The sequence below is a fragment of the Schistocerca piceifrons genome, chromosome 8 (assembly GCF_021461385.2).
Source record: "Schistocerca piceifrons isolate TAMUIC-IGC-003096 chromosome 8, iqSchPice1.1, whole genome shotgun sequence".
Lineage (NCBI taxonomy): Eukaryota > Metazoa > Arthropoda > Insecta > Orthoptera > Acrididae > Schistocerca > Schistocerca piceifrons.
In genome coordinates, this window is record NC_060145.1 from 2626049 (window position 1) to 2651815 (window position 25767).

Genomic DNA, 25767 nt, shown 5'->3' on the forward strand with positions numbered 1-25767 from the left:
TAGAGACTCTTCGTGCTCGTATTGTGGACGGCTGTGATACAATACGCCATTCTCCAGGGCTGCGTCAGCGCATCAGGGATTCCATGCGACGGAGGGTGGATGCATGTATCCTCGCTAACGGAGGACATTTTGAACGTTTCCTGTAACAAAGTGTTTGAAGTCACGCTGGTACGTTCTGTTGCTGTGTGTTTCCATTCCATGATTAATGTGTTTTGAACAGAAGTAATAAAATGAGCTCTTACATGGAAAGTAAGCGTTTCCGGACACATGTCCACCTAACATATTTTCTTTCTTTTTGTGTGAGGAATGTTTCCTAAAAGTTTGGTCGTACCTTTTGTAACACCCTGTATGGTCTACGTCAGTGTGTATGTTTATTAGAGTACCGTGTGCAAAAATTTGAAGTATACATTTGCATACACAATGACATAGACTCTATATTTTTTAAACAACAATGTACAAGTTCTCTGTTAAAACTGACTGTGGGAATGTATATATATAGTGTGTGTACATTATATTATTATTTTCGATTATTCCCTTTTGAGAGAGCGATTGAACTTGAGTAATGAGTTGTTCTCCTTTCTTCGTTGTTCCCAAATTCTCTTCATACGTTCACTGTGTTTTCTCTTGCGTTCTTCCGACCATCTTTTTCCCGTTCTGTTCTCCGTATGTTCTTGTTTAAGTGCGTGTTTCTTTATGATGTTTCTAAACTGTTCTCTATTGTACATGTTGTCTTGTGTGATCCCCAGTTCTTTAATGCCTTCTTCTGCTTCAGTGATCCATTTTGTCTTTTTTTTGCTCTTGTTTACTGTCTGAAAAATTTGCCTTGTGAGTCTGCTTTTATTCAACCAAGCTAAAATTTAAACGCGTCTATAATGCCATTCGCTTTCCCTTCTTAAACGCGTCTATAATTCCATTCGCTTTCCCTTCGCACTACCTTGGCTGATGGTGGCCAGTTTAATGATTCGCGGTTCCGAGGTAAATTTGTTTCTCGCCATCAGTCTTCACGCCATTTCCTTTTCCACGCAGATATCTTCGTTCTGGTATTCAAAACACACAACTCCAAGTTCGTCAAAAACTTTCAGAAATGACAAGTTCGGCGAGAATATAATAAATTTCCTCGAGACAGAAAAGGTTATGTTTACAAATCAGCACGGATTTAGAAAGCGTCTCCCGTCCGAAATTCAGCGTACCCTTTTCTCGCACGATATCCGGTGTACCATTGATGAAGGGCAACAGGCAGATTGCTAGATTTCCACAAAGCCTTCGACAGGGTGTCTCACTGTCCACTGTTAACCAACGTCCAAGCATACGGAATAGGTTCCCAGATATGTGAGTGGCCTGAAGACTTCTAAAGTACGAGAATCCTGTTGTGACCTCGGCGGCGAGTTTTCGTCAAAGGCTTATCTTCAGAAGCGCCCTGGGGAAGTGTGATACGACCGCTCGTTTTCTATATACGCTAATCACCGACCTGCTATCGATATAAACCCGTCCACGCGGTAGCAGCGTCACCTGGCGAGAAATGACTGCTAGTCAGACACACGTTCTGTGCGTGCAGTATCAGTGGGAGTGCTGTCCGTGTGTACAATGGGGAAGGCGCGCGATCCGAGTTTGACCGAGGACATATTGTGATGGCAGAGAGGCACGCGACGAGTATTTCGCAAACTGCACAACTTGCCGCGTGTTCGAGGAGTGCTGTGGTGGGTGTCTTGGGCAGGCACTCGTAGGCTGGGCAGACTAGTAAAGCAGTACAGGAGGCGAACTGTGGCAGTACTGACAGCAGACTTGCCGAGCAGAGCACAAGTGTGTCTGAACAGAAAGTGCGCCCAACACTCATAACGATCGGTCTCCGCAGCGGATGGCCCGTGCATGTGCCAGTGTTAACACCGCGACGTCAGCAACTACGACTGAAATGGACGCGAGAGCATCGGCACTGGTCGTTGGCGCAGTGGCAGAGCGTTGCACGGTCTGGTGAACCTTCTTCATCATCGTGCCGATAAGAGGGCGCGAATCCGTCGCCTTCCAGGGGAACAGCTCCTTGACACCTGCAATGTGGGACGGAGACTAGCTGGCGGCGGCTCCATCATCCGCCGGGGAACATTCGCGTGGGCGTCTACGGGTCCAGTAGAGGTCGTGCAAGGCACCGTGACCGCCAAAGAGTATCGTACACTGGTTGCACGCCTCATACACTCCTTCATTACGATCATGTCTCCCGATGGCAGTGCCATTCTTCAACAAGATCATGCGCCATCTCACAACTCAAAAGGCAAGCGGAGCGACGGAGTGGTTCGAGGAACACAGTGGCGAGTTCTAATTGATGTGCTACCCCCACCCCCTCCCTCCCACCACGCCAGATCTGAAGCTCATCTAACGCATCTGGGATGTGACAACGTGGCGTCAGGGCTCACTGCCCCCCTACCGGGACTTTAAGGAAATTAGGTGACTTGCGTGCGCAGATGTGGTGCCAAATCCCTCCAGCGACTACCCGAGGTCTCACAGCTTCCATGCCACGACGCGTCGCCGATGTTATCCGAGCTGGCAAATACGGACGTACAGGCTGTTAGACAGGCGGTCACAATGCTCTGGCTGATAAGTGTACACAAATGATCTGACGGACAGAGTGACGACCGCTCTGGACTGTTTGCTGATGATGCTGTGGTATCGTCGTTGTCTGGCTGTAAGATTGTTTCAACTGTTACAGACAATTTCTAGTTGGTGTGATGAATGGCAGCTTAATCCATATGTATAAAAGTGAAAGTTAATGCAGATGAACAGGAAAAACAATGCTGTTCGAATACAGGATTAGCAGTGTGTTACTTGAGACAGCTACATCGATTAAATACCTACGTATAACGCTATAAGGCGATACGAAATGCAACGAGCACGTAATGGCGGTAACAGGGAGGCGAATGGTAGACTTCGGTTTATTACGAGAGCAGCTAATTTATAAAGGAGATCGAGTACAGAACACTTGTGCAACCCATTCCTGAGTACCGCTCGAGTGTTTGTAACTCGCATCGGATAGGATTAAAGGAAGACACTGAAGCACTCAAGCGTTCCGCTAAATTTGCTACCGACAAATTAGATCAACACGCGAATATTACGGAGATACTTGTTGAACTCAGACTGGGAATCCCTGGAGCGAAACGACGTTGTTTCCGCGAAACATTATTGGCGAACGTTAGAGAATCGGCATCTGAAGCTGACTGCAGAACGATTACACTGCAGCCAACGTACATTTCGCGAAAGGACCGCGAAGACGAGAGAAGAGAAATTAGAGCTCGTACGGAGGCATATAGAAAGTCGTTTCTCCCTCAGTCCACTTGCGACTGGAACAGGAAAGGAAATGATAGAAGTTGATACACGGTATCCTCCGCTGTATACCATAGGATGGCTTGCGGAGTGTGTGCGTGTAGATACTTGCAGCAAGATGCAAGAAACTGGTGTCCCTAACTTAGGGAAGTTACTTCTGGAAGTTGGTAAGACTAGCTGAAGTCGTCTTGCTAGGGATGTTAGCACGTCACAGAACTTGCTGAAGTAGCTTCTGCAAGCGACTTGCCTAAATTTACTTGCTGATGGACACACGCTTCTACGCCAGGATCACACGAGGAGTGGCTCATTTCCTCTGGCCCAGCGCTTGCAATGCACGTGCGTTAGCAACAGTGTCGATAGTATCACAGGCTTCTAGGGGTTGTAGACGGCACTTAGTAGATAAATTTCTGATAAAGAAATTTAGTGTTCGGATGTAAAGTAAGTCTGAAGACAGGATCACTTTTACATCTCCCGCTTCGCGGTACGCACACAGCGGAGACAACGGGCTCTACAGGAGGCCATTGTGTTCCGAGTACTCGCCGCTGGGTTCTCTTCTACGTGACGAAGGATGCGTTCTTCAAAGGTGAAGGTGTGACGCTTCCGCGAGGCACCACAGTCAACCATCCCAGTTGCGAACGTACCAGCTTCTCGTAGCGTTCGAAAGTGGTAAGTGATGTCACAATTACGACAGGGACCGACAACGATGCCCTGTTCGCAGCTTGTATGCATACCGCGAAACGGGACCTCTGAAAACTGTCCGATCGTCAAACTTATTTTACATCAGAAAGGAACATTTCCTCAATGGGTTCCTTATCAAAACTTCATCTACTATGTCCCCTTTATACCACCTACAAAGCTTCTAATAGAACTTGCGAAACACCCGGTATAGGCCACCCCGGTGACGGAGCGGTTCTAGACGCTTCAGTCTGGAACCGCGCGACCGCTACGGTCGCAGGTTCGAATCCTGCCTCGGGCATGGATGTGTGTGATGTCCTTAGGTTAATTAAGTTTAAGTATTTCTAAGTTCTAAGGGACTGATGACCTCAGATGTTAAGTCCCATAGAGCCATTTGAACCATTTGAACCACCCGGTATAGTTTCGTGTACGATTTTTAGTTCTGGGGCACAAAGCGCTCCGCCATGTAAAATGATATTCTTAAAAGTGCTGCAGTTGTATGTACATGCCTCGGTTCTGGTTGTGGCGGCGAAAAACAAAATTACCTGAAAGGCGAAGATACCTGGAAAGTGATAACTCGCACACAAATTCCTTTCTTGTACTTCCAACTTACCGAGGAGATGCTATTCGACCATCAGTATTCCAATACGCACGCCAATGGGTGTTACACCGTGGGATGTTCAACATATTCATACTACAAAAAGAATATACATAGAAATTTTGAAGTTTTATAGGATCCAGAAGGGCAGGCAAGAAGCGCTGGACACACAGGGTTTCTTTCCTCTGGAGGTTTTATGATCTTCTATAGTACACAGGAAATACTCCACGAGAAAGTTAGCGCGAAGTTCAAACAGGGAGCGTCCCTTTACTGCCGGTTGCTTGTCTCGGCCACCTTTCTTTGTTTGTCTGCCAGGACTGGATCCGGGTGGGTGGATGAGTCGCTGTTTACACGGGTTTCGACACCCAGTCTGTGCTTCTTACTACCCTGTCCGCTAGAAAGCTGGAGTTCCCAGCACTCACTCCAGTAGTGCGAATCCGACTGTGGAGAAATGCCATTTTTTGCTGCCTCTGATTCCGTCTGGGAAAGGAATCTCAGAACCGTTTAAATTGTCGTTAATAGATTACCACGAAAAGTTTCTCTTCTCTACTATAGGCGTTGAACGCTGATTCACTGTATATGGGGAAAAAGCGCAAATGAAGATTGAGGAAATTTGAAATTTAATTACCGTAGCGTAAATAAAATGAGATTAAATATGAAATTAATTGACTCAGTGAAACAGAAGAAATTGTTGTCTATATGGAACGTGCAGCTAAAAAAAATAGTGCACTCTAACGGAGAACTGAAGTCGACGAGACAACAATTTTAGAGTGTAAGATGAGAAATGACAATGAGAAGTCCTTCAAAATATTTTCGAAGTTTCTTCTACCGAGAAAATAAAAACAAATTTTGTGAATCACCATGAGTAATGCTACTGTTATAGAATATTACACAGAATATCAAGCCACCATCTTGGCTTTAATTTTTGATGCACAAAGTATGTTTTAACTATATGCATGAGCATATGGTAGAGCACTTGCCCGCGAAAAGCAAAGGTCCCGAGTTCGAGTCTCGGTCGGGCACACAGTTTTAATCTGCCAGGAAGTTTCATATCAGCGCACACTCCGCTGCAGAGTGAAAATCTCATTCTGGAAACATCCCCCAGGCTGTGGCTAAGCCATGTCTCCGCGATATCCTTTCTTTCAGGAGTGCTAGTTCTGCAAGGTTCGCAGGAGAGCTTCTGTAAATTTTGGAAGGTAGGAGACGAGGTACTGGCAGAAGTAAGGTTGTGAGTACCGGGCGTGAGTCGTGCTTCGGTAGCTCACGCCGGCACGGTAGCTCAGCGTGTTCGGTCAGAGGGTTATCAGCCCTGTGTAATAAAAAAACTGAGTTCATCGATCAACAGCGAACCTAAACGGCTGTCTTACGACGTCCGCCCCGAGCAGATGCAACGAACAAAAGCGAACAAAATGAGATTAAAAAGAAAAAGTTGGTAGAGCACTTGCCCTCGAAAGACAAAGGTCCCGAGTTCGAGTCTCGGTCGGGCACAAAGTTTTAATCTGCCAGGAAGTTTCATATCAGCGCACACTCCGCTGCAGAGTGAAAATCTCATTCTGTATATGCATAATTTGTTAAACAGAAGAGAAAATTTGTTTGGTGAGATGCATAGAGAAAGTAAGAAGAAGGTATCGGGCGGTCTGCAGCAACTGAACATTGTATGTAAATATTTTATAGCAGACACTGTTCAACGGAACAGAAAGAAAATAGGTCTCAGCCAACTTCTAACGAATCTCAAAAACCGATGTTCTGCAGTAGACGGCAGTACGAAAATGGTTTCGCTGCAACTGCTGCATGTCAGACACTTGTAGTTATGTCTTCTCAGTCCATTTTCTTTCTAATATTGCAGATATAGATTAGTAAACAAATGATGATGACGTAAAAATTCTGAAACTGAACGTTGATGAACTAGATCAGTCAGAAATGAAATTAGCTGGAAATGTTAGAAAAAGTACTTAGAAAATGAGGGCGCTGATCAAGAAGCTGTTAGGGGAAACTCAAACTTGTTCAGGTATTGTATTTAATTTACATATTGAAGAGGCAATGAAATAAGAAAACGGTTCCGTTGATGAGGTCGTTATGTTCCACAGACAGAAAAATTTGTGCTGACGTCGCACTGGAAACTGAAAATGAACGATAATTTAGTCGCATGCTTCGTGTGACATCTGATGGTTATGATACGCGCAGGAACAAAGAGGGCATTAAAATGACGGCGTGTGTGGCAGGTGGACATTCTGGACGGCTAAGCCGGCCGGTGTGGCCGAGAGGTTCTAGGCGCTTCAGTGTGGAACCGCGCGACCGCTACGGTCGCAGGTTCGAATTCTGCCTCGGGCATGGATGTGTGTGATGTCCTTAGGTTAGTTAGGTTTAAGTATTTCTAAGTTCTAAGGGACTGATGACCTCAGATGTTAAGTCCCATAGTGCTCAGAGCCATTTGAACCATTTTTTCGGACAGTTAAATTTTATTCTTTGGTATGAAATCCTTGAAAATATGATTGAATTCTGCTTTCTCAGAAGTGGAATACAAAAAGGAGGAGAAACACAAGAAAAAAAGGTAGAGAAGGTCTCTGTATAGGAAGCCGCTGATAACATTAAAAAATACAAACTCAGATACCAGAAAAATATGGATGAAAAGCTATGTTTCCAACTTAGATCTGTATGGAAGTGAAACGCTGGACGACTTGTAAGGCAGAAATGAAAAGTGGCGTTAAATAGTATGAAGAACACGGAAATCATCATTACAGGATAACTAAAAAGGTTTTCTCACACGCAGCTACATATTTAGTGACGGTTGCAGGACATTAATCTTGTAACCAGCATTCGACACAACGCAAGCTACAGCGTACTTTTGTTACTGTTCGATTTTGTACATTTTTTAAACGAAGAATTTTCGATTGATGTGATGCTGTACTACGTCTTTCCGTTTCCTGTGCTAAAGTTTTCATGTGTGGTTAACCGGTACACCCTGCTTCCTCTAATATAGCCTCCTCTAGTCTTTGTCCGCCCTATTACTTTTCACCTCTACTGCTGCTTCCGATCTCAAATTAACTATTCGTGCATAGGAAAGATCTCCAATTAACCTGCCCACTTTATAAAATTATGCGAGAGCAACACATTTCAATGCTTCCAGATTTTTCCTCTCTGGAATGGTTCATGTTCGACTTCCATATAATGCTGTGCCCCAAATAAACAGCGTGAGTTGGTGATGATTTGACAAGCTTTCAGGGATGATGAACAAGAGTAAACGCATCGATTTGGGGTAAGGTGCCCTCGTCCGGAAACGACCGAGTAGAATGTTATAAGTGAAAATCGTTCTGATGCCTCTGACAGTGGAATGCACCAACGCAAAAAAAGTCTAGTAAACAAGGGCTCTAAAATGGATACGAGCACTTGTACATCTTCGCTACAGTGAAACACATCTCTTTCTACTGGACAACTACCCATAGCTCTTACGGTATCCATTTTACAGACTATAGTTACTGCACTTTTTTTGTTTCAGCCCATATTCTCTCTTCCAAAAACACGGAAACCAAAGAGTTTTCAGTAGAAGAAATGTGTTTCACAGTAGTGAAGATGCACAAGTGCTCATAGCTCTTAAGGTATACACTTTGGAGCACATATTTACTTGACTTTTTTTCTTGTTTTGGTCCAAACTGCCGATTCTGAAAGTTGCCTGTCTTACAGTTTTAGAAACAGCAGTACTAGTACACATATTCTATGGTGGGACGTATCACATTGATATTTACTTTTAAGTCTCTACTCGATCGTTTTCGTACCAGCGTCACTTACCTCAGATTAACACATTTACCCTTCTCAGTCATCGTCGAAAGTTTGTAACATCATCAAAGAATCGTCCTGTGTTTTTTCAGCAGTTTATTCGTCATTCCCAAACCATTATTGAAGAAAGCTGTCTCACCAGCTCCGGTCGTATTGTGTAAGCTTGCTTCCTGGGCAGCGGAATTCTTTCATTTCTTCCACCACTGTGTGTGCACTGCGAGCGTCGTCATAATGTGGTTGCCGCGAACGTCGTTGTCTCAGTTTATAGCAGTGGCTACACAACTACAGACTGACAGAACCGAATCAGAGTTACCACATTTATTACAATTACAGTAAATACAGTTCCAACTCGTATGAAGAGAATCAGTGTAAAACACACGTCCACTAATGATCACTTGGTCACTAAATCCTAAATCAAGTACCCATCCCAGTCTATTCAAGAGGTCGTCCCAGAAGTACACACTCTTAGAACGGTTTAAAACTCTAGGCGGTATACAAGTCATAGACGACTCGTTGGAAACTCGGAAGCAGCTCGCTGTTGCTGGGTCGTTAACTGGAAGCCAATTCACTGACACTGGGCGTCCGGCCCTCTACATAACCGACGAGCAGAGGAATACCGTCACGCCCTAGTTCACTGCACGTGACTGGCGTCGTAATGTACAGCGGCCATATTGGCGCTCTCTGGCACAGTTTGGGCCATCCGTTAGCCTGGCCGGAACTACGATGTGGTTACGTCCGTACGACACTGACAAATTTCTTCGACAAAGATCTCTGAACACAGCCTTTGGTCAAACTTTGATGTATACCAAGGTAATTTTTATCAAAGATTTCTTTGATCAAAGATCTTTGTTCAATGTTAGAGTCTGGACCTAGTTTTCATCGAAGCTCGCCATACTGTATACTTATTTGACACGCTAGAGTTGCTTCTAACCTGTAAAATGAGTTCAGAATTTACATTATGTGTGGCTAGCGGGAAACACCACATCGGTAATTTCCACGTGTGAAGAATACGACATTTTTCGTAACACCAGACACATTGATTATAAAAACCGCAATAAGCGGATAGAATGTCATAAATATCTGCAGCCATCAGCTGTATTGTAAGTGTCGGCACTGTGGATCACGAAAGAACAAATGAAATTGACTAAGGTGTCTATGGTGACGTGGAAATAAAAGTGTTGTCAATACAATGTGCATAACTGAAATAAATGTATTTATTTGTTATTCTAAATAACGTAACAGAACGTTCATAAATTCTTCCTAAAGTGATTTATATACTGGTTCACAAATTTCTGGAACAATATGTGAAAGCCGGCCGCTGTGACCGAGCGCTTCAGTCCGGAACCACGCTGCTGCTACGGTCGCTGGTTCGAATCCTGCCCCGGGCATGGATGTGTGTGATGTCCTTAGATTGGTTAGGTTTAAGTAGTTCTAAGTCTAGGGGACTGATGACCTCAGATGTTAAGTCCCATAATGCTTAGAGCACACCGTGCGATACGAAAACTATGTTGCAAGCTCGAACAGCTTTACCCTGTTCTATAAATTTCTAAAGTAACTATAAGACGACCTTTAGCGCAAAAATTTCATTTCTTAAACGAGTATCTTGTTTGTAAATATGAGGGGCTACTATCGTTAAGGACATACTGATCTCTCACCCATTCTCAAGTAATTTTTGTAGCTCTTCAGTCTTCGCACTGTAGCTTATGAAGCAAATTCTGGTGAACACGTCAAGCTTCTCTTCTCGTTATCCTTGGTTTCGCCAACATTCGTTTCTGTTCCCCTTTCTTTTTAAGCAAAGTACTCGATGTCAACATTACACTAAATGCTGCTATACACACAAGTAAATGTTCAGCTTCCATCCTGGAACAACTATGGAGAAAGCTCTGACGATAGTATGATGGCCCCAATGAAGTGGTTTGGTCAAACGAATTTGACATCTTTGATCAGAGAAATGATAAGTGTAATATGGGCCTTCCATTGCTAACGTCTGCCGCGCAGGCAACCATGCAGACGTGGCTGTAGCACGGGAGGTCTCCCTGCCCCTTGGCTACAGCACGTGCTTCTCGATTTTGATGGTAGACAAGTGGCTACTCTCCTTTCTACTATTCTTCCCCACCGTCGCGGTCGCTTTGTTCACGGTTATGCCAAATTCTGTTTCGAGTAGCTGTCATTCCTTTCAATATGTCTTCTCAGCTTTCCTTACATCTTGCCAGAATGGCTATGTTAATGCGAACCTTAGTACTGGTATCTGTTATCCTCATACATTTAGTCCCACTAGGAAATTTTCTTTCAATTAAGGATTAAAAATGGCGTCGGAGAAAATACACGACAACAGAATCAAAAATGTTTCGTTAGACATGGGACAGTAAGTTCAAACGGCTCTGAGAACTATGGGACTTAACATCTGAGTCATCATGCCCTAGAACTTAAAACTACTTAAACCTAACTAACCTAAGGACACCACACACATCCATGCCCGAGGCAGGATTCGAACCTGCTACCGTAGGGGTCGCGCGGTGCCAGGCTGAAGCTCCTAGAACCGCTCGGCCACAGCGGCCGGCGGACAGTAAGTGAGCCGTTTCCGAAATAAGTGCGAATGTGTGCTTACGAGCTGCCAATGACGTCGGTATGAAATAATGTCCTAGGTTGTATAGATGAAATGATCGTAAAGCATTATTGGCTGAGAGACGACATCTGGGGTAGGGATGGGAAAAACTGACCGGTTACAACCCATACCGGTATTTTAGTTCTAAATATGTATTTTTCGGTGTTTGTTTGGTCTCGATTATAACAGTTTTTTTCATTTCTTACTGACAAACGAGTTAAAAGAACCGAAATATCAGTTAGCCATAGCAGCATTGCTAACATCTTCGTTTCTAAATAAAACTTTTTAAAAAAGTAGAACATTTTTGTCGTAAAAAACAATGGTTTGAAAAATTATGTTGTTATAGAAAATAGGAAAAGCGACCAGTGCTATTTTGTTGACAATGCCCACAGAAACGAACAGCAAACACGTTATATAAGAATTGGGGCAGCAGTGGTGAGACAATGCAGTCCCTGTTGCCGTGTGTCGTAGCTGAAGGAACCCGTGTACGTGTAGCGTGCGAGACTTGCCCCACCTGGTTTACACGGTAGTTACTCACTGTCATCGCGGGACAACCGTCGTATCGCGGAATGGCATCAACTGTAGCCTGGAAATTACACAGCAATCAAGTACAGTCCTTCATACCCTTTATAAGATTAAGGATTTGTCTGCCATTTCTACGAAATAATAAAGGAGCAAGCAGATTAGTGATTTTTTGGTAGCATTTAGCCGCTTACCAGTTTTCGAGAAAACCAGCGATTGGTGAACGGTTCTCTTTTATTTACCTATTTAATTTAATATTCAGATTCTGTGTATCCTGAAACGGACACAGTCAACATTTTTCAGTCTTTGTTCGATTTCTACGTTTAACACAGGAAGTAACAGGAATAAAACCGAAGATAGGTTATTTCATAAACGGGTTATTTTGATCGGTTTTGACAGTTAGGTTAAAAAACGATTGTTACAGCGATAACCGCCATTCGTAATCGGGGGATGCTCAGCCACCTATTGCACGTCTTTTTATCTGACGCCGCTTCGACAACTTGCGGGTCAGTGATAATGAAATGATGATGAGGAGAATACAACACCCAGTCCCCCAGCGGAGAAAATCTCCGGATAGACAGACTTGCACCGGGTGCACCGGGCGACGGCTCTGCCACACGGTGGAGAGAGAGAGAGAGAGAGAGATAATACAAATTATTTGAAACTTAAGCCGGGAATCGAACCCAAGCCCCCTGCATGGTAGTCAGGCACGGTAACCACTCAGCTGCCGACACGCATGGCGATAAGATTGCGGTGAGGCGATCTCGAAGGCCAATGAATAGGTCATACTTGGCCTATCCTTCTTGGAGCATACTGACACATTAGACACCGCCTTACATCGGGAGACATACTTTCGCACCCTGTATGTCAATGGAACGAGAAGAGGCCGTAATATCGAGTACAATGCGAAGCACCCTTTGCCATGCACTTTAAGGTGGTTTGCAGAGTCTTTGTGCAGGTGGAGAGTAAAATGTGTCTGTGCCACACCGTGGCCGGCCACGGTGGCCGTCCGGTTCTAGGCGCTTCAGTCAGGAACCGCGCGACTGCTAGGGTCGCCGGTTCGAATCCTGCCTCGGGCATGGATGTGTGTGATGTCCTTAGCTTAGGTAGGTTTAAGTTCTTCTAAGCTCTAGGGGACTGATGACCTAAGATGTTACGTCCCATAATGCTCAGAGCCGTTTGAACCATTTTTTGCCACACTGTGCATCTAGCTCCCTTCTCAAACCTGGGCCGAGGATGAAATTTAAAACTATTTTGACGGGGACTTAATCGAAAAGTTAACGTACCAGGTGCAGTTGTAATAAGTGGAACAGTATTTCGTAATGAAGTCAGTGGCAGTTCGTAACTACACATTAGCAGTTGTGTCGTAAAATGATCGTTTGCGGATCCATGTATGCTACAACGTTTTTGTTTCTATGAACACATACTTTTACCTCTGTCGCTTTTTGCCGTTAGCTATGATATGATGCACTATAATAGTTTAGCAAAGTACAGGGAATCTTTACAAGGCAGGCGCTGCATACACATGTACTGGCCGAGATCTTTGGTCTCTAAACTGAGGCTACTTACAGGGGGTGGACAAAAATACGAAAACACACCGAAGACAACACGTTACCGCGCCTCATAAGGTGTGGGAAAATAACTGTGTTCAATACAATTTGCAGTCGTCTCGGAACAGATAAATACAGGTTCTCTACGCTCTTCGAGGGAATCTTTTATCATTCTTCCCGCAAAAGAGTGGCAAGTTATAACTTACCCCCACGTAGTCTACGCAAACGAAATGCAAAAATATTTAGAAACGCCGTCGGTAATACTATGAGAGGAAAATTTGTATACTATAACTTGGAAAAATACTGATACTGTTTGTCTTTATGATCTTTGCCTTGCTAAGTAATTGAAGCGCAAGTAACTCTGGGCCATTTAAATAAAACTTTCTTTTATGAAGTAAATTACAACAATTACAATTTTGTATATGTTAGCCTCTGCTACTTCTCTGAACTACGTTCAAGCCAGAGTTATTGGAATAACATCGCCTCTATGTGGTTGTATCAAGACCGCATTGAAACACTAAATAAATTTTGCCGCCTATGGCCTGTATAAAACATCACACTTGGTATATTACTAATGGATGAAGCATGTTCTTGTTTGCAGATACTGAAAGAAAGCCAACAGATCGTCCACACTTTCATACAAGGGTCATCTAATACAATTACTGAGACCGCCACTATTTACAAAAATAACTTCCATTTAAAAAGATAGCTACTACTTAAATGATAGTCAAAATTTACTTTACTCTGGTAATATCAAGAAAAAGGAGCTCACATCAAGGTGCGACATCTAGCAGAGAATGAATCACAATAGGATTCATAATTGTGGATCATCGTCTTATATCGATTATATTAAACACAATTTAGGGACGATTAATGAGCATTGCGTAGTAGTTTGTTTGGCTTATCGTTACTTCAAAAATGGTTCAAATGGCTCTGAGCACTATGGGACTTAACTTCTGAGGTCATCAGTCCCCTAGAACTTAGAACTATTTAAACCTAACTAACCTAAGGACATCACATACATCCATGCCCGAGGCAGGATTCGAACCTGCGACCGTAGCGGTCGCGCGGTTCCAGACTGTAGCGCCTAGAACCGCTCGGCCACACTGGCCGGCTTATCGCTACTCTTCGATGAATTACAATATTGTCTCCACTGCTTTGTCGATACCTTAAACACTTCACATCTTTTATTTGATATACATAGCTGCAAGAAAGCCAACGGCCTTGCAGTAGAGGTAACACCGGTTCCGGTCAGTCGCCGAAGTTGTGCGCTGTCGGGCTTGGTTAGCACTTGGATGGGTCCCCGTCTGGGTTTGCCGAGGGCTGTTGGCAAGCGGGGTGCGCTCAGACCTTGTGAGACGAGCTGAGGAGGTGCTTGTTCACAAGCAGTGGCACCAGCCGCGGAAACTGACAACGGCCGGGAGAGCGGTGAGCTGACCACGCGGCCCTCAGTATCCGGAGACGCCTAAGGGCTCAGGATGACACGGTGGCCGTTCGATATCGTTGGGCCTTCAAGGCCTGTTCGGACGGTGGTTGTTTTGACAAAAAATAAATAAATAAATAAAAGCGCGAGAACGTTCAAGTAACGATGATGGAGATGGGTGGGAATTACGCACCATACTCTCCAAAGGAGGCCACCAAGGCTCAAGGCTCTGTATTATTGAGATGTGCTGACTGTGGTGAGCAGAGAAGATACGAAAACTCATCGTCCGGTTCACATACTTGTTCCTGGACGATGCGAGCTGTGTGAACAAGGGCCATGTGATCTTGAAAGTCAGCATTTGGCGTTGGGGAAGAAACATTCTACCATGGATATGACTTATCCATATTGTTGGGGCGATCTCTGTCAATATATACATTTCTGTGAAAGCCAAGATCACTTAATTTTAAGAATTTTATTCCAATTACTAGTTTCGACACAGTCGCGCTGTCATCTTCAGATTGGCAGTACAACGTATGAAAAGAAAATAGGTAATCGGTAATGTGCGCTACCTGACGTCTACACAAGTGACAAGGGCTCTGCGGCGCCTCAGTTTACTTCACGTGAGTTCGTCGACGTCGCGTGTAGTTCAAACTGTATTGGCGCTACGGACGTTGAACTTTTACCTTTTATTCATTCAACAGCCCATCTGAAAGCATTCTGTTTTGTAAACGACAAACCTTGTGGACTTTTGTAATGTATTTACACTTTGTTTTCAAAACACACGCTTGTGAAAATATACGCAAAGGTATCTAAAACTTTTTGTAAAATTTGGGTCGTTCCTAAAAAAAGGCTGTATCTTGTGCAGATTACCGATTAGCTATTTCTTTTCATACAGTGCAATGCCAGTCTGAAGATGACCGCACGATTCTGTCGAAACTAGCAATTGGCATAAGGCTCTTAAAATGAAGTGATCTGGGTTTCGCAAAAAAATTATATATTATACCATGAGATGGACGGTCCGATAATCCCTGACAGTAATGCGAACTTGCAGACTAACCGTGCGGCTCACGGAATACGAGGACACAGCTGCCCATATCAACACAGGACCCCCTGCCACGTTCCTCTCCTGCGACGTAAAGTCGATCAAAAACTGGAAACAGTGCGAACTAAGACTCATCCGGCCAAATGAGAGTTTTCCATTGCTACATACTCCACGTTTTCCAGTTACGGGCATTTGCGTCACTAATGTGTGGTTTTGGAGTTCCAGCTCGCCCTGTAATTCCCTGCTTCTGGAGATCCCTTCGTTTTGTTTTAGCGCCCACAGGGTTCACGAATTCGGAGTTCAGTTCTGCAGTGACCTTTGGAGCTGTCATCGTCTTAGTTTTCGTCTCAGTCTTCTTAAATGACCGTCTGTCGCGATCACCCAGTACGCGTTGTGACCTACAGGGCGACGTTTTTCTACTTTCCCCGTATGCGGTACAATTCTTCGATACAGTGCCCTTTGAAACATCAAACACTTCGGCTGCCATGCTTACAGAAGCGCTCAGTGTACGAGGAGTGTACGTTCAAATGCACTTATCGTACTGCACTCGTACCTACTCAGAACGCTGTTCTTGCCACGGCTGATACTTGCAACGTACCGAGGACATTAGGCAGGTGCCGTTCGTGGTCAGATACAACAGGGCAACGTGCAGGTGTGGCTGGCGTCTGCATTTGCCACGGTTTTGGTGCCGGCAGGTACCCGTTCGCGGACGACAACGCGCGCGCCCTGGTGTCGGCGTTCCGGGAGCTGGGGCTGCAGGAGGTGGACGCGGCGGGAGCCGCCCCAGAGGGCGTGGCCATCACGCAGGCGGCCAGCCGGGACGGGGAGCGCGCCAGCGCCAACGCCGCCTTCCTGCGGGCCGCGCGCGCCAGGCCCAACCTCACAGTCCGCACCGGCGCCACCGTCACCAAGGTAAGCTGCCAGCGAGAGCACCCGGCGTCCAGCCCACACCGAGGGCACTAGCTCGGGTGGCGTCGAGGCCGGCGAAGGGAATCCGCCGTGCCCTTTCACACGAGCCATCACGGAAATCTAAATCTGGATGCCCGGACGCGGATTTGGACCGTTGTCCTCCCCAATACACTACCAAGTCGTAGAGGTGTGCGCTAGGCTGTCAGTGGAGCAAGAGCAGCCATCCGGTGGGTTTCGGTTTTTTCTCCAGCCTCGGGTTGACACGTTGGACTCTTCATAATCCGCTTCAGTTGGAGGTCGACGGAAAGTGCTAGGATGGCTTAAAGCAGTGGTTCACAACGTAAACGTAATTACACCACTGACGGGTAAAATAATATTTTCTGAGGGATCGAGACAAAAGGGTCCGATTTGTTTTGGTCACGAAATGAAACTGTTTCTAATATAACATTACTGTTGTCACTATTTTATAAGAACTATATCACTGATTACATACAGTGAAGTGACAAAGGTCGTACGGTAACTCCGAATATCGTGTTCGGCCCCCCTGTGCCAGGTGTAGTGCAGCAGCTCGACGTGGGACGGACTGAACACCCTGGTGAAGTATTGAGCCATGCTGCCTCTATAGCCGTACGTAATTCCAAAATTGTTGCCGGTGCTAGATTTTGTCCACGAAGTGACCTCTGGATTATGTCTCACTCATGTTCTATGGGATTCATGTCGGGCGATCTGGTTCACCAAATCATTCACTTGAATGGTCCAGAATGTTCTTCAAACCAATTGCGAACAGTTGTGGCCCAGTGACACAGCTCATTGTCATCCATTAAGATTCCATCGTCGTATGAAAACGTCAAGTCCATGAACGGTTGCAAATGATCTCCGAGTAGATGAACATAACTGTTTGCAGTCAATGATCTCTTCTGTTGGACTAGAAGACCCAGTCCATCCCACGTAAAGGTAGTCCACACCGTTATGAAACGACCACCAGCTTGCACAGTGCTTTCTCGATCACTCGTGTCCATGGCTGACAGGGATTTGCCCGACACTCGAAACCTACCATCAGCTCATAACCACTGAGATCGGAACGCATCTGACCAGGCCACGGTTTACCAGTCGTCTAGCGTCCAACCGATACGGTCTCGAGCCCAGGAGGGCCGCTGCACGGGTTGTCGTGCTGTCAGCCGAGTCACTCATATCGGTCGTCTGCTGACAAATTTCGCTGCACTGCCCTAACGGATACGATCGTCTTACGCGCCCACATTGATCTCTGTGGTTATTCCGCACTGCTTGTCTGTTAGCACTGACAACTTTACGCAAACGCCGCAGTTTTCGGTCGTCAAATGTAAGCCGTCGGCCACTACGTCGCCCGTGGTGAGAGGTGATGCCTGAAATCTGATATTTTCGGCACACTCTTTACATTGTCGATATTGAATTCCCTAACCAGATCCGAAATGAAATGTACCATGCTTCTAACTCCAACTACCACTCCGCGTTCAAAGTTTCTTCATTTCCGTTGTGCGGCCATAACCACGGCGGAAACCTTTTAACATCGATCAGCTGAGTACAAATGACAACTTTGCCGGTGTGCTGGTCTTGGGTACCTTGTGTACGCAATAATGCCACTATCTGTATACGTAAATATCGCTGTCCGATGACTTTTGTCACCTCAGTGTAGTCCATCCGTTAAACATATGAAACCGAGACATATACGTCTATTATGCTTAAATATCTCACGAGACGCCTTCTCCCAGGTGCAGGTAGTTCTTGCAATGAACCAGAAATTGCTTCCTTATCCAGTTCACATAACGCAACAGTACTTACGTAATGGCAAACACATAGCTGTAGGACCGAAACAGATTACTATTATTATTATTATTATCATCACTGGCAGACGTCAGACACAGAGGGTTGGCACCCTGAAGTGTTTCATTTTCTGTCACTTGAAAAGCAAGAATTCCACCAATCAAAAGATTTACAACCAATAAGTGTACTGCACGTATTTTAACTTCGCTGATATTAAATGGTGATGTTCGTTATGGGTAAAGCAAGTGTCGCTAGGGAAAGAAGTGGCGCAAAGCATGCATGTTTTTTAAGAAGTGGCTCCCACGAGTTGGATCGTTACCTTTCTTCTTTCAAAAAGAGCTGTAGGTACCAATCGCGATGTACTGAGAGTTGCTTCGTCATTCTATAAAGAGGAGTTGTCAGAAGTAAGGAGTGGCAACTGTTCACTGACTCATTACTTCCTAATTTAATAAAACATCTACAAACACAAAATACAGAGTGATTCAAACGTAACACACGAAGTGTTGAATGCTATTGACAAGGGATTTCAAACTGATTCCGTATTTCTAGACTTCCAAAAGGCTTTTCACACTGTACCACACAAGCGGCTCGTAGTGAAATTCTGCGCTTATGGAATTTCGTCTCAGTTATGTGACTCGATTTGTGATTTCCTGTCAGAGAGGTCACAGTTTCTAGTAACTGACGGAAAGTCATCGAGTAAAACGGAAGTGATGTCTGACGTTACCCAAGGTAGTGTTATAGGCCCTCTCTGTTCCTTATCTATATGAACGATTTAGGACACAATCTGAGCAGCCATCTTAGGTTGTTTGCAGATGATGCTGTCGTTTATCGTCTAGTAAACTCATCAGAAATTTCACAACGATTTCACAACGATTTAGAAAAGATATGTGAATGTTGCGAAAATGTCAACTGACCCTAAGTAATGAAAAGTGTGAGGTCATCCACGCGAGTGCTAAAGGGGATCCGTTAAACTTCGGTTACACGATAAATCACTCTAATCTAAAGGTCGTAAATTCAACTACATACCTGGGAATAACAATTACGGACAATTTAAACTGAAAAGAACGCATAGAAAATGTTGTGGGGAAGGCTAACCAAAGACTGCGTTTTATTGGCAGGACAATTAGAAAATGTGACAGATCTACTAAAGAGACTGCCTACACTACGCTTGTCCGTCCTCTTACGGAGTACTGCTGCGCGATGCGGGACCCTTACAAGATGGGATTAACGGAGTGCATCGAGAAAGTTCAAAGAAGAGCAGCACGTTTTGTATTATCGCGAAATAGGGGAGAGAGTGTCACGGACATGATACGGGATTTGGGACGTACGACATTAAAACAAAGGGGTTTTTCGTTGCGACGTAATCTTCTCACGAAATTTCAATCACCAACTTCCTCCTCCGCATGCGATAAATATTTTGCTGGCGCCGACCTAGACAGGGAGAAGATGGTTCAAATGGCTCTAAGCACCATGGGACTTAGCATCTGAGGTCATCAGTCCCCTGGACTTAGAACTACTTAAACCTAAGTTAACCTAAGGACATCACACACATCCATGCCCGAGGCAGGATTCGAACCTGCGACCGTAGCAGCAGTGCCGTTCCGGACTGAAGCGCCTAGAACCGCTCGGCCACAACGGCCGGCCAGGGAGCAGACAATCATCATAATAAAATAAGCGAAATCAGAGCTCCTACGGAAATATATAGGTGTTGGTTTTTTCCGCACGCTGTTCGAGAGTGGAATAATAGAGAACTATTGTGTAGGTAGTTCGATGAACCATCTGTCAGGCACGTAAGTCTGGTTTACAGAGTATCCATGTAGATGTAGATGAAACTGTATACACTTCAAGGATATAACGTATGCATCAAAATAAACGTGAAATGTCGAAGTTTTGTCTGAAATTGCTTTATTTCAGAGTCATGCAGTAGAGCAGGGATAGCAAGTGTGATGCAAACAGCACAAAATTGATTCCTCTCAGAAAGCAACGACACGAATGGATCCGAAATTCTACACAACTACATTATATACATTTATCGCAGAACGTGTTAAAAATGATGTCCATGGATTAGCCGAGAGGTCTGGGCCGCTGCTGTCATAGACTGTGTGGCTGGTCCCGGCAGAGGTTCGAGTCCTTCCTCGAGCATGGGTGTGTGTGTTTGTCCTTAGGATAATTTAGGTTAAGTAGTGTGTAAGCTTAGGGACTGATGACCTTAGCAGTTAAGTCCCGTAAGATTTCACACACATTTGAACATATTTGAACATGTCCATGTAGACGAAGACAGTGACCGCTCTGAGAATGTTGCAGGCTCCGTTCATCTCAATTAGCACAGTCTTTTTTAATTTGCTGCTGTAGTTGTGCCACATTCTGAACTGCAACACCATACACGAGTTCGTTAATATCCGGATATCTGGAGGGCCAAGCAACTGCTCCTGCACGACCTATTCACTTATCGGTACCGGTACAAGCAACACAGATACTCTTCTGCTTCCCGGCTCAAATATGCAGGGGCACCACCGTGCATAAGCCGTAGGTTGGTGCGTGTAGCGAGTGGGACATCATGGAGCACACCAATCAAATCTTGTTCCATACACTGGCGACACTCTCTGCCAGTCAGGCGCTGTGGAGCAACATGCTAGCCGAGTAACACATTGTCCGCTATGCCTCAACAAACGGTGACTGCGAAGCGATGTTGACATCGTCGTACCGCAGTACCCAACGAACAAACAATGGATCAGCAACATGGCACTCGAGGAAGCACTGACAGAAATTCTGACGCCTAGGGTAGTCTGCATGTGTCAGCTCCTGCACCTTCTGCAGGTGAATTGGTAGCAACTGCTGTCTCCGAAGCAGGTGGCATACAGTCGACTGAGGAACCCATAAAGTGGTACTAATGGTCGGCTCTTAATCTACCATTTCCAGGATGTTCTCAATATCCACTCCATCCAGTTGAGGCCGACCTAACCGTCGTGCACCACGAATGCCATATTTTCTTAAATGCCTGTCCACAGCAGTCTGATAGTTCGGTACTCGTCCGCTTGGAAACATTTCCATACACCGTCGTCTTGCTGCTCGTGCATTGCCTCCTGCTGCGCCGTTAAGGAGGTGCATATCGGCGTTTCACTGTCTGAGTACGCCGTTGTACCGTACACAAGGACTGTAGTCGGTGCCCGACAGAATGAATGTATGTAATACGTCCGGAGCCGCTACACTACAACGCCGCCCTAGAGTACAATGAACCAAACCAAAGTCAAGTAAACAAAGGAATTTCGTTCCAGAGTTAACCGAGCAGCGTAGAGGGGTGTGCAAAGCAACATCAGTCGATTTGCAGGCGGACACAACACGCCAAAAGCCTGTACTGTCCCGTGAGGTACTGGCTACCACAAGTGACATTATGCATCATAACTCGGAAATAATGCAATTCAGACATAACTTTATTTCACATTTTACTCTTATTTTGATGGATGCATTGAACCCAAGAAGTGTGTACAGTTACTTTTGAAGAACTATGTAATCTTCACCTTTAGGTTTTAAAAATAAAAGTGTTTGAAGAAAATTCTTTTTCATTTCAAAGTTTAGTTAGTCGCTAATGTTGATGACGATGACGGAGGGATGGGGGGATTTATAGCTAATTGCTTACTACATTCAGAGATAATGCTCTCAGAAAAATTCGGAACCACTAGCTTAAAGGCTAGAGACTTTCCTCTGACGGCCGACGTTTTCCAGCACCACTTGGAGGTAAACTTGCGAAAACTCCTGCCAGAGAGCAGCACTTGAGCACATCACAGAGGAGAGCCGTTAGTGGTAGGGAGGGAGCGCTCAGTTTGGGTTTTTAGCATTCCGTTCATGAGGCTGACTGAGAGGCCCGAATGTTTAAAGGATCTGGAACGTTGCTTCGAGCTCGTAAGATGTATAAACCGCATGGCAGGCCTCCTGGATAGGGCAGGCTTGTCTTGGTGGTGTACAGAATTATTTAACATTTCTTAAGTCCAGAGTGAGCGCCCCCCTGTACTACACACAGATTTTTTTTATCCCAATATGGAGAGTTTACAAGAATTTACAAGCGTTTGTCAGGCGCTCACGTGCGCGGCCTGAAAATTCTGCTTGGCCGCTTTTCGGTTTTAAGTGCGATTTAGTAAGGGTTCACGAACTCGACAGCGAGAAGTCACCCATCACAGTGTGGAGCCATTAGCTATCTTGGTGCGACTGTTACTAAAAGGTAAGCATTTGTTGAGAGCGAATTCAATCGGTGTTTTTGTATGACTTTGATCCTGTTAACTTTGATCTGTTATCGTGGGTTTTTTTTTGTGTGTGTGGAGGCGATTCATTGACGGGGAAGAGTAGCTGAATGGAACGAACAGTGTCTTGAAATACAGTTATAAGATGATTTTCAATAGTCGTAACGGAATATACTCGAACTAAATCATGTGATGCTGAGAGAATTAGATTTGATAATGACACACTAAAAGTACATCATATGTTTTGCTACTCGGGCTGCAAAACCACAGACGATGTAGAGAAGGTATAAAATGCCCGTTGGCATGTAAGGGACAAGAGATTCTGAAAAGGAGAAATTTGTTAACATATAATATAAACTCAAATGTTAGGAAGTCCTTTCTGAAGTTTTTTGTCTCGAGAGTTTTTGTCTCGAGAGGGAAGTGATCCGAGGACAACAAGGAGTTCAGGCAAAAAGTTGCAGCTTCTGCATCGTCGTGCTGCAGAAGGAAGTGGAGAATTGGACAGGTAGATCGGATAACTAACGAAGAAAGAGACAGAGAATGAAATTAGGGCGAAAGGAAACGTCTGAAATAAGGGATCGGCCGATGCGACACACCCGTGGGCTTCAAGGAATTGTTAATATGCACGGTGACTGCTCAAGCTTGGAAGAAAAATTCCGTGAGAGTTCCAACTGCTAGGAGGAAGATGGTTTCGAGAAGCTCCTGATAAATTAATGGTGAGTGGGAGGAGGGGGGGGGATCATAGCAAAATAATGATTTCTGATTCCTCTCAGCTGAGCTATATATAAGGCATGCGAAGTAGTTTAACCGCAGTTTTTAAAGATCAGTAATTTGTATGGAATAATATTCTTATAATTAACACACACTGAAATATTAAGTATTTTGAAATTTGTGATTTATAAAACTCAATAAAATACGATTTGAATACTAGGTTATAAACGCAGAACTGTCTGAGATTTTATGAAATTTCTGAAATTCCCTCAGATTTCCCCTATTTTTCCAGGTAAAATGTAATTCCCTGAGAATTCCAGATTTTCCAGAAGAATCGCCACCCTGATGTGGCAATTCACGGGACTGTTGGGGGAGGGGATGGGGAGGTACTAATTGTAGAACTGGAACAAGGAAAGAACGCAGTGAACAGGTTCGAGAGGACGTACGCCGCAGTAGTTACGCAGGCATGAAGAAGCACGCACGGGACAGACCTACATGGGGAGTTGAATCTATCGGGCTGAAGACCACAAGAACAACAACAATGTGTATCAATACCTCTGCCACAACAGCAACCTCTCTTTGATATAATTACAGCTCGTTTAACCATTAGAATTCGCCTGTCAATAGGAATAGATAAATATCGATGTCTGATATATTTAATATCGCTATACTAAATGTCAATATCGACGATAGACCGAAAGAATAATATTGAAATTTCCATACATCGGTGCAAAAAATTTTTCTTTTAAAATTCATATTATAACTTACGACTGCACGTGTTCCTCAAAACTGTGAGGAGTGGACTTTGTGAACGAAAACCAAATTTCATTTCTACATTACCTTAATGAAGATTTTATAATGATGTCACGAACTTTTTTCTACACAATATAACACGACTCAAGCCTTATCAAATATGAAACAAATCGCTTCATTTATTTTTTTTGTCTCGTTCTCTTCCTGCATATGAAGCAACATTTCTCAAAACAATAGCGATACCTCCATGCGCACAACTTGAATGAGTAGCTGACGAGTGCGAAGCGACTGCTGGACTAGGAGCGCAGCTGACAGGCCTCGATGAGGCCGTAGCAGTCCGGGTCAGATCAAAAGTTTTCGTGTGATGAGGTTTTAAACGAACTTTTAAGTACGCGATATTACCAGAGATTCGGAGTACCTTCTCATAATAACTGCATTTTCATTATAGTTTGATTTAAAATGCTTCCACACGTTAGTTTTGAAAAATCATGAATACAAACACACACCGATCAACGAACAACACAAACATAAGAGGTTGCGACAGTTACATTCAAAAAATTTCTGTCAGCCTTACTTTCAGGTAAGAGGAGGTTACGAATGTATACAACTGACAACAATTAAAATTTCTCTAAGAACGTCAACTTAGGAAACTGTAAGTACCGTCTGTAATCTCCCCTCTCCTTCCTGATTACGTTTATTGTGCACATTAGTCTTTTATGAAGATTTGAAAGGAGCGAGGATTACAATAAACTTTCTAGTCTACTTAGCTTGTCCTGTATAGTTGGCTCCAGTTCATCTTGACTAGGGGTCTCATTCTTGAAGCTGAAAATTTCACATTTTAGGTCTTGACGGTTGGATTGATCTAAATAAATTTGAAGATTTTTGTTGCAAAATTGTTGTTTTTACGTAAATCTATCTGCTCACATTTTAGTATATCATACAATCTTTTGATTTTTCACATTAACAAAGCCGAAATTACGTTGTTCATAGAAAATACAAAAATACGTCCGATCACATCAGAGGCATGCTTACCACTCTCACACTCTGCGAAAATAACCATATTTCAAAGTGTTTACAATTTTCTTAACAAATGAATTTCCACTAGTTTCTGTTAGATTATTACTTTCGATTATTATTTCGTAAATGAATCCAGAAATAAACATAGTAACCAGTACAGTATTGCGTAATTAATAACACAATTTTTAAGTGTGTGAATAGTTCGTAATTTCAAACGTTAAAAAAAAAATTTAACTGTACGTTCAGAACTACCATTTATCGATTATAACATCGAAACTAAAACATTTTATATAGTAATTCATTTTCATAAATTGTAGTTTGAAATATAAGACACGGTGTATAAAATTATATGAAACTTTTCAGAAAAGCAACTGAGATAATAATGACCTGTCCAAAATTCTAAAGTAATACTGGTATCGAAAACTACTGTTGAGGAAAAGTAATGCTGAGCTATTGGCACACTTAAAACTTCCATTATTAAATACGCAATACTATTCTGCTTACTATGTTTATTTCTCCATTCATTCGTGAAATAATAATCGAAAGTAATAATGTAACAGAAACTAGCAGAAATTCATTTCTTAAGAAAGATTGTAAACCCTTTGGAACTTGGTTTTTCCGCAGAGTGTGAGAGTCGTAAGCATGCCTCTGATGTGACCTGACGTATTTTCGTATTTTGTTCGAACAATGTAATTTCGGCTTTATTAACGTGAAAAATCAAACGACTGTATGATAGACTAAAATGTGAAAAAATATATTTACCTGAAAACAAAAATTCTACAGCAACAACCTTCAAATTTATTTAGATCAATCCAACCGTGAGGACTTGAAATCCGACATTTTC

At 43.9% G+C, this 25767-nt stretch overlaps 1 protein-coding gene across 1 annotated transcript in view; it reads left to right on the plus strand.

Annotated features, from left to right (window-relative positions):
• LOC124711474 overlaps nucleotides 1–25767 on the plus strand; it is a 188093-nt gene that overhangs the window by 144427 nt on the left and 17899 nt on the right. The window contains exon 11 of the mRNA XM_047241580.1: nucleotides 16194–16410. Coding sequence (XP_047097536.1) covers nucleotides 16194–16410 — 217 coding nt within the window. The remainder of the gene's footprint in view (nucleotides 1–16193; nucleotides 16411–25767) is intronic.